At 35.5% G+C, this 13,141-nt stretch overlaps 1 protein-coding gene across 3 annotated transcripts in view; it reads right to left on the bottom strand.

Annotated features, from left to right (window-relative positions):
- Nucleotides 1-9,140: 9,140 nt before the first annotated feature.
- OSBPL6 (oxysterol binding protein like 6) overlaps nt 9,141-13,141 on the bottom strand; it is a 45,906-nt gene continuing 41,905 nt past the window's right edge. For all 3 annotated transcript variants that reach the window (XM_041403316.1, XM_041403314.1, XM_041403315.1), the window contains 4 exons: nt 12,128-12,272; nt 11,022-11,148; nt 10,392-10,514; nt 9,141-9,455 (listed from right to left, as the gene is read on the bottom strand). In XM_041403316.1, coding sequence (XP_041259250.1) covers nt 9,347-9,455; nt 10,392-10,514; nt 11,022-11,148; nt 12,128-12,272 — 504 coding nt within the window. In that variant the 3' untranslated portion in view covers nt 9,141-9,346. The remainder of the gene's footprint in view (nt 9,456-10,391; nt 10,515-11,021; nt 11,149-12,127; nt 12,273-13,141) is intronic.

Here is a 13,141-nt window from a genome sequence, read left to right as displayed (position 1 = left end):
TGCAGCTGCATTACATGGAAACTTAAAACTGTTTTATTACTGCTCTTTTCTGGCTAGGTTTAAAGTAGCCAGAAGAAGTAGCCAGAGAACACAAAATACCAAAAGAAAGCTATTCTATGTATGTGCTAAAGCCTAGACGGAGAGAGGCACTTTCTCACATTCATCCTTTTCCGAGCTAAGATTAAGAGCGTGTTCTTTGTCTGCCACCCCCTGCTCCACAAATCAGAAAGATTAGACTCCTTTTTTTAACTGGCATACAGTACTAGCAACTCTCAGCTCTGGGCTGGCACCATCCTGGGGAAAGTATAGGGAAACGGGAACAGGGATTGCAAATATTCTTACAATTAAGCTTGCCAGAATGAGACCTAATATGAAGAATTGTTATTGTTTTAATGTACTGTTCTTTATTCCAAATGTCATATCTAATTGAGCTTTGCAGAGACATGAAGTTAACTTGTTTTTAAAATTACAATCTCCAGAATAAGGTACCAAAATGCAAGAGAGTCAAAGAAAAGTCAAATATATTGCTCAGAGTGGCAAGCAGTCAAACCAACTGTATTTCACACATTTTATCTTCCACAACACGGCGCATATATTCAAAATTAAGCTTAAGGGCAACTAGCTGAATACCTAGGCTTGACTGCACATTAGGCCTACAGCTGAAATAGATTTGGGCAGCTGGATCATCCACTCACCTGGAAGATCACGGGATTCAAGGCGAACAGAATACCAACAGCAGCTCAGGCTCTGGCTGGGTGCTCATTTGGTTAAGCATGTAGGAATTAGAAATCAAGTGCTACAAAACCTGGGCTAACCAGGTAAGCCAGTACATTGTTTTCTTAGGAATGTCACTGTAAAGTGTTTTTATTTGAACTTAAGCATCTACATCTTTTAAACTGATTTAAATGAGAACTGTTTGCAATGTTCGTGCTAAGTACACATTGATGCCTGTGCAAAGTCAGAGTCCAAGCAGATGGAGCAGGAAAAAAATCTGATGTGCATTGCTGATTAACTCCTGCAGTGAAATAAAAACCTGTAGATGTGAATACACAAATGACACCCTTTCTGTATTGCTCCTCAGCTCCTGATGTTTACTAATCATAAGCAATAAAATTGCTTTTACACGTATAATCAGCTCATAGTTGGAATCAGAATTAATAAGATGTAAAGAATCACCAAGAAGACATCTCAAACTTGTGAATAGTCTAGAGCAGATGAATACATTTGCAGGAAATCAATCAAGAACAATTAACAATATTTTTTAAATGTTAAATTACTGAATGTACTACAAAGGACCAAACTTATGTTTTTTAAAAATTGCTATACTATAAGTAGCTTATATAATTTTCACTACAAATATCTGAAAATTAATTTTCTGTTACTTGGAGTTATTTAGAAATTATGGTACTGATTTTTTTCCCTGTATCTTATTCTTTGTCATGTCATTATGGAAGTCCACAGCAAACTTTTGAATATAAAATTGTGAGTGTTGCATGTGAAGGTTAATACTGAAGTACTCAAAAAACAATGCATTCTGCAACACTTGGGTAGATAGGTACATAAATGCTTCTCACTGTCTTTCTTTCCCTTAAGTAAATTTCTTCTATTGCTTTCAAATAACAGAAAAAAATGTATCTGGTGCACCTGAGAACTCAGACCCTTTCTCACTACAGTCTGTTATTTCCCTTCAAAACAGACACTATCTACCCACTACTCCAAAGTAGCACTGGCTCTGTATGTTATACTTCTTAAAAGCAATTTTTGCCTTTAAATTCATCTTAAAAACCACAAAGCAAGTTTCTGCTTGCCTTTGTACCTGATGCAATAGCATAATCACAGTAGAAAGACTCTGAGGATCTCCTTTCACAGGTAAGCTACCCAAAGAGGTGTACAAGGATACAACAGATATGGTTTGTTTTGCTTGTTTGGTTTTTTTTTTTTTCAGAATGAGCACATAGATATGAGCAATCAGCAAAGAATGCTCTTTCAGCTCTTTAGGTTCTGATATTGTGGCCCATTAAAGAATTGGCACAGGGCAATCTACCACCTGAAAGGTTGTTACAAGCAAAGAAGCTCAGTAAGGCTGTATAAAAATAACAACTAATCTAAACCTTACCCTTCTAATGGCATTCTCAGAATATGAGCAAGGTAAAAATACTAACATTACAACATTTCATACATGTGCACCTGGGATCTAATCACACCAAGAAAAGTGTGACATTATTCCCAATTTATATGAGCTTTGTGCAAAAGTGAGAGAAAATACAGAATTCTTTGCTGTTGAAATACTGAGAAATTATACATCACCAGTTAATTATACGAAGAAAAGAAGACAGAGACCCAGAGAAGAGTATTGCTACTGGATGCAATAAATAAAATATACAGAACTATCACAGTAGTACAGAACTATTATAATAATCTTTCTTGATACCACAGGAGTTTCATTTTTATGATGGCATTTCATGTGCTAAATAAAAGTATCCCTTCAGACAATCTAGCAGTAACAGATAAGAACAGGTAGTTTGCTATGCAGTTCTGGGGAAGAAAAATATTTCTGACATCAAATGCTGGCAGCTTGACTTTTTACTTATTTTACAGTAAATAACATAGACACAAATCCATATACAAAGAAGAATCCCACTGGAAAAGCCCACTGATAAATATTTTTGGCCTGAGGGTGAAATTTTAGTGGTGCACCGTAAGAAGTGGACATTTAGCATGATATGAACACTAACCCTCATGTCTGCAGAATTTCAAACACAGTTTACTTCGTAAAAATCAAACTCCATTGGATTAAATCTTAGTGTGAAAAAAATGTTTGAAAGTAAGTAGTCTAGAAATTATTAAAAAGGAACAAGAACAGTGTCTTTGCTAATTAGAGATAAAGCTTACTGGAGTTGAAGTTTGCATTTTTGCCTGCATACCAAAATACACTCATCAGCATTTATTTTTTCTGCTCAGTCAGGTCTTCTGTGAGACTCAGCAGAAAAGAAAATTTACTGTGATCTGAATTTGTTATACTGTATCTCAACTACTAAAGAATACAAGTAGCAGTTATTTCAAAAATTAAATAGACTTACTTCCTAACCTCAAATAGAAATGACAATTTTCAATGTCAACTTCAAAATAGGGAATAAAGTAATTTTAATATATTTATTGTGATCCAATCTCAAAATATTTTATAAAATATTAAGCAAACATAAGAATAACAGAAGATATAATCTGTATTTCTTCCACATAGTTAAAGTAGCTATCCTGAACTTTCCTTTCCCTGGAAAATACTGAGGATTAACCTTGCATTCACTATGACAATGTTACTATAACATTCCTTGTTGAGATGACTTTACCAAAGAAAGAGTGTTCAGCAGATGACTACTAGACAAGAAATCTGAATTTGCAGTCCTGACTCAGCCACTGATTATTCTTGGTGGACATGACAAAGCAACCATTGGGACACAAGCATAATCCCAAAAAGAGATGCAATTTCAAAACAGGAGGTTGCATTACACGTGTTGCTACACTGACTGGCACCAGAAGCAAGTAGCTCAGTGAAGAACAGTTCTGGTTGAATATTTGCCCTTGTGTTCTGCTCTTGTAGAGCACATAATTTTGATTCTCAGAGAATTTACCCATTTCTGAGTTTCTGAAGGAATTTCCTCACCTCTTCCCATTTTGCATGCCTAATGTTCTGGGCCAGCAACATTATAGACTAGCATAAGATATCCTCTTTCACTAATGCAGACCACTAAAAGTAGCAGTCAATATGAAAATACATTTTAGTGTTTCACAGGAGACATCTGAGTCATTGCTCCAGGAGTACCAATAAGTAGCTTTACCATACTTCAATGAATTATTCACAGGTCAGAGAGAACATATTGCACACTGCTGATTATATATTCAGACTATGCAACTCTCTTTCTTGTCCAAGTTACCAAGACAGCTTCAGCTAAATGCTGGCTACAGTAATTTTTTATTTATGAGAGGAGTAAAAACTTCCCTTTACCTTCAGCATTACTTCTGAGCAAATGTCTCCAATCTTCCCATTTTTCATGCTGCCATGGATCAGTGGAAAGAAAAATGGTATTAAGATAACCAGCCTAAAACTAATTCAGCAGCTCTGCTTTAATTCCTACAAGTCAGAGAACTTTCTCTTTTTTTACTTCTCACACTGACAGAGCTTCTGTGACAAGTTTCACCACTCTGCATTGTTGTCTATCCCTTGCCTTTCTTTTCTGAGGTTTGACAAAGATTGCAAGGAAAGTTAAAAAAATTTTAAAAAAATTAGAGATGGTGAGTTTATAATACCACAAAATTTGACAAAGTAGGAGGCTGGTATATAAAACACAAGCACATCAATATTACTTTTTAAGCTTGCAAGAACTGTATAAAAATCCTTTTATAAAGATACATTTCAGATACATTTTAATGAAATAAATATATAATTTCTACTAAAGCAAATGAATAAAGGTTTTACATACCCTAGTTTAAGTGTAAATAATGTAGTTGCTTTTGTAAGTAGACTCCTTACAATATATAATACAAAAATTAGATAAATTGCTGTAAATGTGCAATTTCTCTGACCTTACTCAGATTTGCAGCATTCCCCTGGGTGTCTATCACTGTTGTAATGGAGATTATGGAGATACTCTCACCAGGAATAATTACATCTTTATTAACACAGTCTAGATTCTTCCATAGAAAAAAAAAACAAAAAAAAAAAAAAAAAAAAAAAAAAAAAAAAAAAAAAAAAAAAAAAAAAACCCCAAAACCCACACTTTCTTTGTGAAAATACTGACTGGTATCCTAATTACCATAAAAGTAACCAGGAATGCTGAAGTAGAAAATTATACTACTTTTTATACTAAACATACCTTGAAAATATCAATATATGCACTGACATGTAAATTTAAGTTTTACACAGTTTTGATGACTGTTACTTAATGACAGACAGAAAGAAAAAACAAGGAAGTATTTTTCACCCCCAGTATCTGCCAAGGTAAGTGGTTATGACATAGCAAATTTCCTGAGCTTTCTCATGGTTACCAGTGAGGCCATTCCAGTGTTTCTGATACACTTCTGTCAATATTAATCTTATTCCCCCAGGTGGGCAAAACTCTCTAGCTTAACCCCTCCTAACATTTTAGCATATGAATACAAATACACTTTCAGATGCATTTAATCTTTTCTTTAATTATGCAGCTTCATTATTACTAATGGCATCTAAAAATGTTCATTCCTCAGATTATAACTGCTGCCAACATGTGTAAAATAGCTATTGTTTATTGTTGCACCAGACAATGTCTATAATCCAGTAAAACAAGGAGAGCACACAAACATTCCCTTTACTAGTTAGAGCAAGCTTTGCAATACAGAGAATGGATATATTCAGCCCTCTTGGTTATTTTACAATGGCAAGTGAACTTCTCCTCCCCTCCAGGGCATTTCTAAAAATTCTGATTTTTTGAGGAGAAGCTCAGCCTAAGACTGCAATTGTGCTGGGCTCCACTGGTGAAAGGTTTTCTTTCTCACCTCAAAAAAAACCCTCAAATCATCTTTTCCTGTGAGATAAAAAATTCTAATATGCCAAAACTCTGCCATCTTGATAATACTAATCTAAAATAAGAATGAAGCTATTTAAATGTTTGCAAGACATTGCATTTGATGAAAATAGCTACTATTACCTTATCATATCCAAAGTACCAGAACAAGGAAGAAATTAAGGTACACTTTCAAAATATTAATAGAAAGTACAGCTCATTATTGTAAAACTAAAACTAAAATAAGTATTGTGTATTTTTATACAGAAATAAGTGTTTTCAGAAAACACAGGAGAAAACCATATGTCTTTGAAGCAACAGAACTTCTTAAATTGCATTAAAATTTTTATGTGTCAAATGATTTACACAAATTTTCAACATTTATTGAACATATAGCAATTAAGTCTACTGAGTTGAATAGGGTTTTTCATGCCTTCCAAAAGGAAATATTGCCTGGATGAATGGAGTGAGTGGGCTGAAAACTGCTTGAATCCCAGGCTGGAAGGGCACTCAGTGATCAATGGCTTCTGCCCTGCTGGCAGCCAGCAATGAGGATAGCCCTGCAGGGATCAGTTCTGTGGCCATGTCAAACATCTCACCAGTGACCTGGACAAGGACATAAGACTACAAGATAACTAGCTCACAGATGACATCAAATCAGGAGGATGAGATGGCATGCCAGATGGCAAACCTTCAACTAGAAGGACACTGCTCAGCTTGAGGACTGGGCCAGGAAACACTTCACAAGGTTCAACAGAAGTGAAAGGTCTGCTCCTGGAGCGGAAAAATCCCACGTGCTGGGAAGAGAGATGTCTGAGCAGCAGCCCTGCCAAAAACCAGACAGCATTTATAAGAAGTGCCAGGCTGCAGAACAGCCAGTGGTGCACTCTCTTTGCAGCGTGGGATACTCAATTCTGCACTACACGGGCAGGGGATGGGGAAAACTCACCATGCCCTCTCACTCAATGCTGGGAAACGTCACAGGTTGATTAAAAATTATAATTTGGATAGGAGCCCTCATACCTATACACAACAGAAACAGCACAAAATATTCCACAATGTCTGCCAATGTTAGAGGAAAAATGCAATAACAGATTTTGCAAAGAATACAGAGAACTCTGCATTATGAGAAACTGCTTCATGGTACATCTGCTTGAAACTTTTTCATTTCTGATACAGACTGCAAAAATCTTGTGTTACATCCTTTTGTGTCTTTTCTACTTACTAAGTAACTAATTTAACATCCTCCTCACTTAGAAAGTGCCTTCACTAGAAAGATTTAGCATATCACAGATTTTTTAGATTTTAGAAGTGTTAGTGTTATTTTTCTTTCAATGAGTGTCAAATGAACAATTGTAAAAAACAATTCAGCAATAGCATTTTTTATGTCCACCAAGTTTCAGTTTGCATTGCAAATAATGACATTCACAGAGCACTGCCAGAATGCTGTAAAACTAAAGACCTGTATTTAAATTAAAGATGTGAGAACATGCAGTTCTGTCCCTCAAATGTGCTTCAATCATACACAAATAATACTTCCTCATATCACGGTGAACTGCACACAAGGACTGGAGTAAAAGATGGGCAAATGTTTAATAGAGTGGCTTTAAAGAAAATTACATAGAATAATTAATTGCTATTTTACACACAATGTGCCAGTTTGATTCTTTGTGTAATATTGTTAAAGCAAGCAGGATGACCTTAATCAAATATTATTTAGAAAACCAACTTTGATATATTTTCATTTTCTTATAATAACAATTGCAGAACTAAAATAAGAATAAATCAGACTAGGTTCAACTAGGAAAGAGAAAGATAACATTCTTTGAATAACTTAAAATTTTCTTTGGAAGGAATCCCAACTATTTACACAGGGATTTTTATACCAAATTTTTATTAAAAATTCATGCGCATTCTCAATCCATAAGAGTCTACTTAGTATTTTCTGTAGGCTTTCATAATTCTTTCTGATAACAGAAGTGTGTGAAGAAATTGGAACTGATTAGCAGCTAGTTACTTTGCTATATGACCAACAGGGAGGTCTAAATTAATATTAAATGACCAAGGTAATCTCAGTTGTATGGGGACCTGACTTGGAAAAAGGAGGAAGCAGGCTGAGAGCTGGGGATGTGTGGTGCACAATGACAACTGTTCAAGCAGCTCTGCTGGCAGATCACATACCTATCTAGTAATTTTATTTTTGGTATCAGGACTGGAATCAATCTTAAATAGAAAAATCATATGTCATGTATAGGCAGAAAGCAATACAGAGTCTGTGCAGGAAATCTAACCTATCACCAGTGGTGGGATGTGTAACACATGCACAAATGGAATACTAGATCATACCATATGAAGCTCTTATCTAATAAATTACTGGGGTTTTTTTCTTTTATTAAGATCTGCCCTCCTACTGTTAATGTTTCAGATAATTTCAAATAGAAAGTGCCAAGTCTTCTCCCACTTATATTAATTGAGGCTTAGCAACACATAAGAGACTTTGTTTTTAATCAAAAAATATAGAACCACTTTATGAGAAAATGGAAAGTATATTTTGCACAAAAGCTGTTTTGGCAACACAAGTCGAAGTTGTTAGATATAACATGGGAGCCTCTGCCATAGTCTCAAACATAATTTTAGACAAGAAAAGTGAATGGGGAAAAAAGGGAGCCAGGAAAATAAACAGTGTGTGTGGCAGAAAACAGTTGCATTTACAGTACTATCCAGCTTTTGGAGAGAAACCAGAGACCTTTACATGAAATCTTTCTGTGCTTTTAACACTGTTGCAAAGCTTCAGGGATTTCTAATTGTATAAAGTTAGGGGAAAATGAGATTCACTGAGAGATCTATGTCCAGCAAGTACTAAATGAGACGACTGCATCTCAGCATCAGTCATTTAGAATATGCACTTTCTGACTAGCAACTCATATGCATTTACTAAAATCAAAATTCAACGAGCTAGCAGTTTCTTTTCAGTCTGATTATACAGTCAGCATCCCAAAGCTAAAGCATGTACAGTAGGTCTCATCCTTTGAAATACAGTTAGATGTTTGGTTATCTTTTGACTTCAAATAATGCAGGTCTTCCAGTATTTATATTGTGATAAAATTCTAGAGCTTTAAAAATCTGCCCTTCACACAAGCCTAAGCAGAGATATTTTAAAATTACTTAATGTACATCTTCGTATTTTGTTAAGGCATGAACAATGGCATATGAATGGGAACAGCTTCCAGAAAAGCATCTTTTTGACAAAGGCCAGTCCAAGCACATCACACCAAAGGACTAACCTGAAGCCAGAAATGACAGTGTTGTGACCCAAGAGTTTTTAACAAAAATAGTTGAAACAAAATGGAATTTTTTTCTCTAAAAAGTGAAAACAAAAGGGAATTTTTTTTCTTTTTTTTTTTTTTTTTTTTTTTTTAATTTAAATTGTATTACTCTTAATGTCTGTTTAAAGCACCGGTTGCAGTTTTGCGCTTACCACCTCTTCCGAGTGACTTTGGATATCTCATCAGCTTCTTTATTTCTGAATTTTCAGTATATGAAACTTCAAAAGGTTTCTGTTTCCTTTTTTTCTTTTTTCCTTTTTTTTTTTTTTTAGTTTTGATGGCTGCTGCAAAATTAGAAAGATCCAGAAGTGGTCAGGGGCCTGGTCTAATGCACTTCCAAAAGTCCATTATAAAGATGAGTATAAATGCATATGATATGGTTTTTCTGTAGACCCACAAACCACACTTAGCTATAAGAAACATATTGTGCATAGTTATTTTTTTTCTTCAGAGTGATATGTTTACTAGGTCTACATTCTCAGTTTACCAGAGTACAGGAATGTCTACTTTACTAAAGCCGGGATCCTTTCGCAGTTCCCAGTAGGTTTCATTGGTAACCCAGGCTTCCCTTTGATTAGTATCAATAACTTTTCTGTAGAAAGAGAAAAAATAAAAGAGAGATAAAGAGACAAAAAAAGTTTTTACGTTATATTACAGATATTGCTTTTATACAATAGAAAATCAAATTCCACACTTCTCTGATCTAACCCAATATTAAATCAAATTTTGTATTTCTAAAGGACACAAGAAAAGTCAGAAATACAAAAACAAAAATCAACCTCTACCAATATAAACAGCAGAAGACAGAGAAGACAGTCAAGACTGAAAATCTGTTGTTTGATCTGTGAGAGGAGGTCTTAGAGCCACCTAAAACCCCTTTGTTCACTACATATTCTGATTATGTGAAGGGGATTATCCAACAGATATAGCTTGCAGAATGTAAGCTTTTAATCTTTTTTTTTTTGTCTCTGCATTTTGCTTATATTATGCTACAGCTGGATCAAGAACATTCAGTCTTTTTACTTTTGATTTCCCATAATAGACATGAGGCTACTTGGCATGGCTATTCCTTGTTTCAGAAGAATGCTTAATTAAAAAACAGCCAACAAAAAAATACCTTCATTCAAAAATGAATGTATTTTAAGTGTATACATATATATTTATATATACATGTTGTAGATATATATATATGATGTTGCTGTTCAGGTTACACAGTATTCCTTGTCTGTGCAATGACTTTAAAATGTCCCTAGTTAAATCTTAGATCCTAATATTATACTTCCAATTCCACTTCAGTAGGAAGGCTTATATAGCTGAGGCCCATTATGAGAAAATTATCATTCAGTTATGAAGCTTAACTATGTAAAAAGCGCTTCAGAGAAGCAGGTGTCAGATATCTTATTATCTTTCTTGAAACTCCAACTTTCCAAGCTTTCATGATTATCAGTCAGTGCTGGCAATTCTTGTGGTACTTCATCCAGTTACACGCTGGAAAACAGAGACTTACTACTCAAATTAAAAGACTCACTTAAAAAACTTGGGTACATATTCAATGCCATTTTCTTCCATGTACCGCCTCCGAGCTCTCTGGAGTTCCTCTATTCTTTGTTTCTCAGATGCTGCTGCTTCTATATTTCCTTCCTCCAGAAGCCTGTAGGAATAACAGCAGGCGGTATAGAAATCACAGTGTCTAGTCCAAGGGATTTTCCAGCACCCATCATCACAAAAGGCAAGCAGAAGCCAAGTGTGTTGTCAGTGTTGTACTTTCAGGTCCAGCCTGAGACGCAACTCCCCAGCTACGTGTACCTGACGTACAGCCTATGGCACACGCTTTGTTCAGCACTTTCAGCATATCACAAACACTGAAGGACTATGAACTGAGGATTTGGAGGGAATTAGTGTTGCTTCCATCCATAGAAGAAGTGCACAGCATTTCAGAGCCTGTTTTCCAGTTTGTCATGAGGAATCTGCCCCAAAGTTCCACTATAGCTCTGTGGCATCAACAAGAAGCTTTCTAATTTCCCTCAGCTGGGAATACTATCTTCTCTACTAGCAGAATCCTCCACAGTTTAATTCAGACTGCAGTAAGGACACAGACAGAATTCAAGGCTCAGCCTTGAGCCCACCAAATATTAAATGTATAAATAAGCATTCTTGCCTTTGATCTGGCCTGAATCGTGCATCTGTTGCAGGAAGAAGATCTTTCAGTAAAGGATCTAATTCATTGAGCTCAATAGCAAACCTCGTGAAGCCATAATAACGCTCATAATTGGTTGGCATGGAGCCTGAACACACAAGACAAAGAAAAAAGCTTTTAAGCTATTACTCTAAATATGCAAGAGATTCCTTTATTTATGAACTTTTAACAGAAAAATAATTAATAAATTTTACTCTTACAATTAAAAATCATCAAAAGCTACTCTCTAAGTGAAACAAAATTCACTAAATATTAATATCAACTGCTTTTCCTGCAGAGATTGTAATTACATTTTAATAGACTCAAAGTTTTTATGATCTTCCTCTCATTTTAAATAAAAACTAATGTTTTCAAGCTTTTCAAATTAAAAACAGTTTCCCGTTCCCCAGATAGTGGGTCTATCAAATGTCTGTCTAAAACCTAACCTTAACTGGTCTTCAGAGTTCATTTTGGAACTTAGCACACACTCACAGACTGATTTGCCATTACAAGGATTCAGAGCAGACATTGCAGAGAGCAGGGTGCAAAGTACAGTTCAAAATACCAAAAACACAAAGTAGGATTCAAAATTCTAAGAACAGTAATTCCTGGATAATGCATTTATGAAAGATACAGGTGCAAAGGATGACTAATTCAACCTCAGGCCTCTAAGCAAGCCTGAGGTTGAAATCAAATCCTGAAAGTCCCAGGTGTTCACCACCTCTAAAGACCAATCCTTTAGGCTAATAAAGCTTTAGGACAACAAACTCAATAAATGCCTATTTGGTGAATCCAAAAAAGTTACCCTGCTCTCTGTCAGAAGGCAGACAGACCTGTCCAGATGCCCAATTTTTTTCTTAATTTTATTCTTCTGTTGACCCCAAGGTCCCAGCATATCTGACCAGGAGTCAGACTGAGATGTAAAAGATTACGCCCTGTAAGAACATTTCCACTTACCATTATTATAAACCCACGTAAATTGTTGTTTGCCTAAACAGGGATTTAAATTTCTCTAGTATTATTCTGTGCATTTAAAATCAAGTCTAAAACAGCTTCACACCTTCCAGAATTTTTTACAAGCCTCTTACCTGGTCTCCATATGCATTTGGCTGAAGGTGCAACCCCACAATAGAGGCCTTCATGCCACTTTCCAAAAAGGCGGTGAACCACCTTCCCTTCTTGATCTATCACAACGCCCTGGACCTCATTTACATTTGAATTCCAGTAGTTCACCTGCAAGTTTAACCAAGAATGACTAGCTCATGCTGCTTTTCCAACAACCCATTGTACCAAAACACATAATGAATGCCTCTTGGCATGTGGTGCCAGCTGTCCAAATTCTGCGTTGGAACAGCTCACCTGGAACTAAGAATACCAAAATTCAAAAATCATATGGTCCTAACACTGACTGATTTATTATAGGAGAAACACTCTATAATTAGCTATGTGGTTTTATAAAAGCATTTAAATTAACTGCACATCTGGGAACTACATTCTCATTCATTAAGACAAATCCCATACAATTCAAAAAATGACCCTTTGCCTATTAGAGCCAGCTAACGCTCCTCTTCCTGCATGAGGAGGCACTGAATATACCCATACTTGCACAGGAATCCTTTAATGGTGCTGAACACTACTGTATGCAGCAGGAAGACATTCAGCCAGTATTACATTTCTGTTTCTCTTCTCTGTTTTGCTTTTCTTAGACACATTTAGCTCTTACACCTTCATCCAAGAGCCAGTTGCCCATTCTCAGATTATCCAACAAAACACAAATTTCAGATTTATGTTAACACCCCATTGCTAACACTAAAATGGTATCAATGTCTTTTGTTGCAATGTGAAGACAAATTTATTTTTAGGGAAAATACTTGATAGTAAGATAGCTATATAAACTTCTATTTTTACATATGGTCCTTGCCTGGATATTAAAATACTATAAACCAAAGCAGCAATACATAATGTAAAGAGATAAAATATTGACCAGCAAATTCTAGTAGAAGGAGAAGCAAAATGGCATGGTAGTGTATGGTAACTTTGTGTTTTCATTGTGTTAATATTTTCTTAAAAGTGACATTTCATTTTTAATCAAAACCCAGCAA

The sequence above is a fragment of the Onychostruthus taczanowskii genome, unplaced genomic scaffold (genome assembly GCF_017590055.1).
Source record: "Onychostruthus taczanowskii isolate IOZ18803 unplaced genomic scaffold, ASM1759005v1 scaffold20, whole genome shotgun sequence".
Classification (NCBI taxonomy): Eukaryota; Metazoa; Chordata; class Aves; order Passeriformes; family Passeridae; genus Onychostruthus; species Onychostruthus taczanowskii.
The sequence above is the reverse complement of the archived record's forward strand: the minus strand, read 5'-3'. Positions and strand labels throughout refer to the sequence as shown.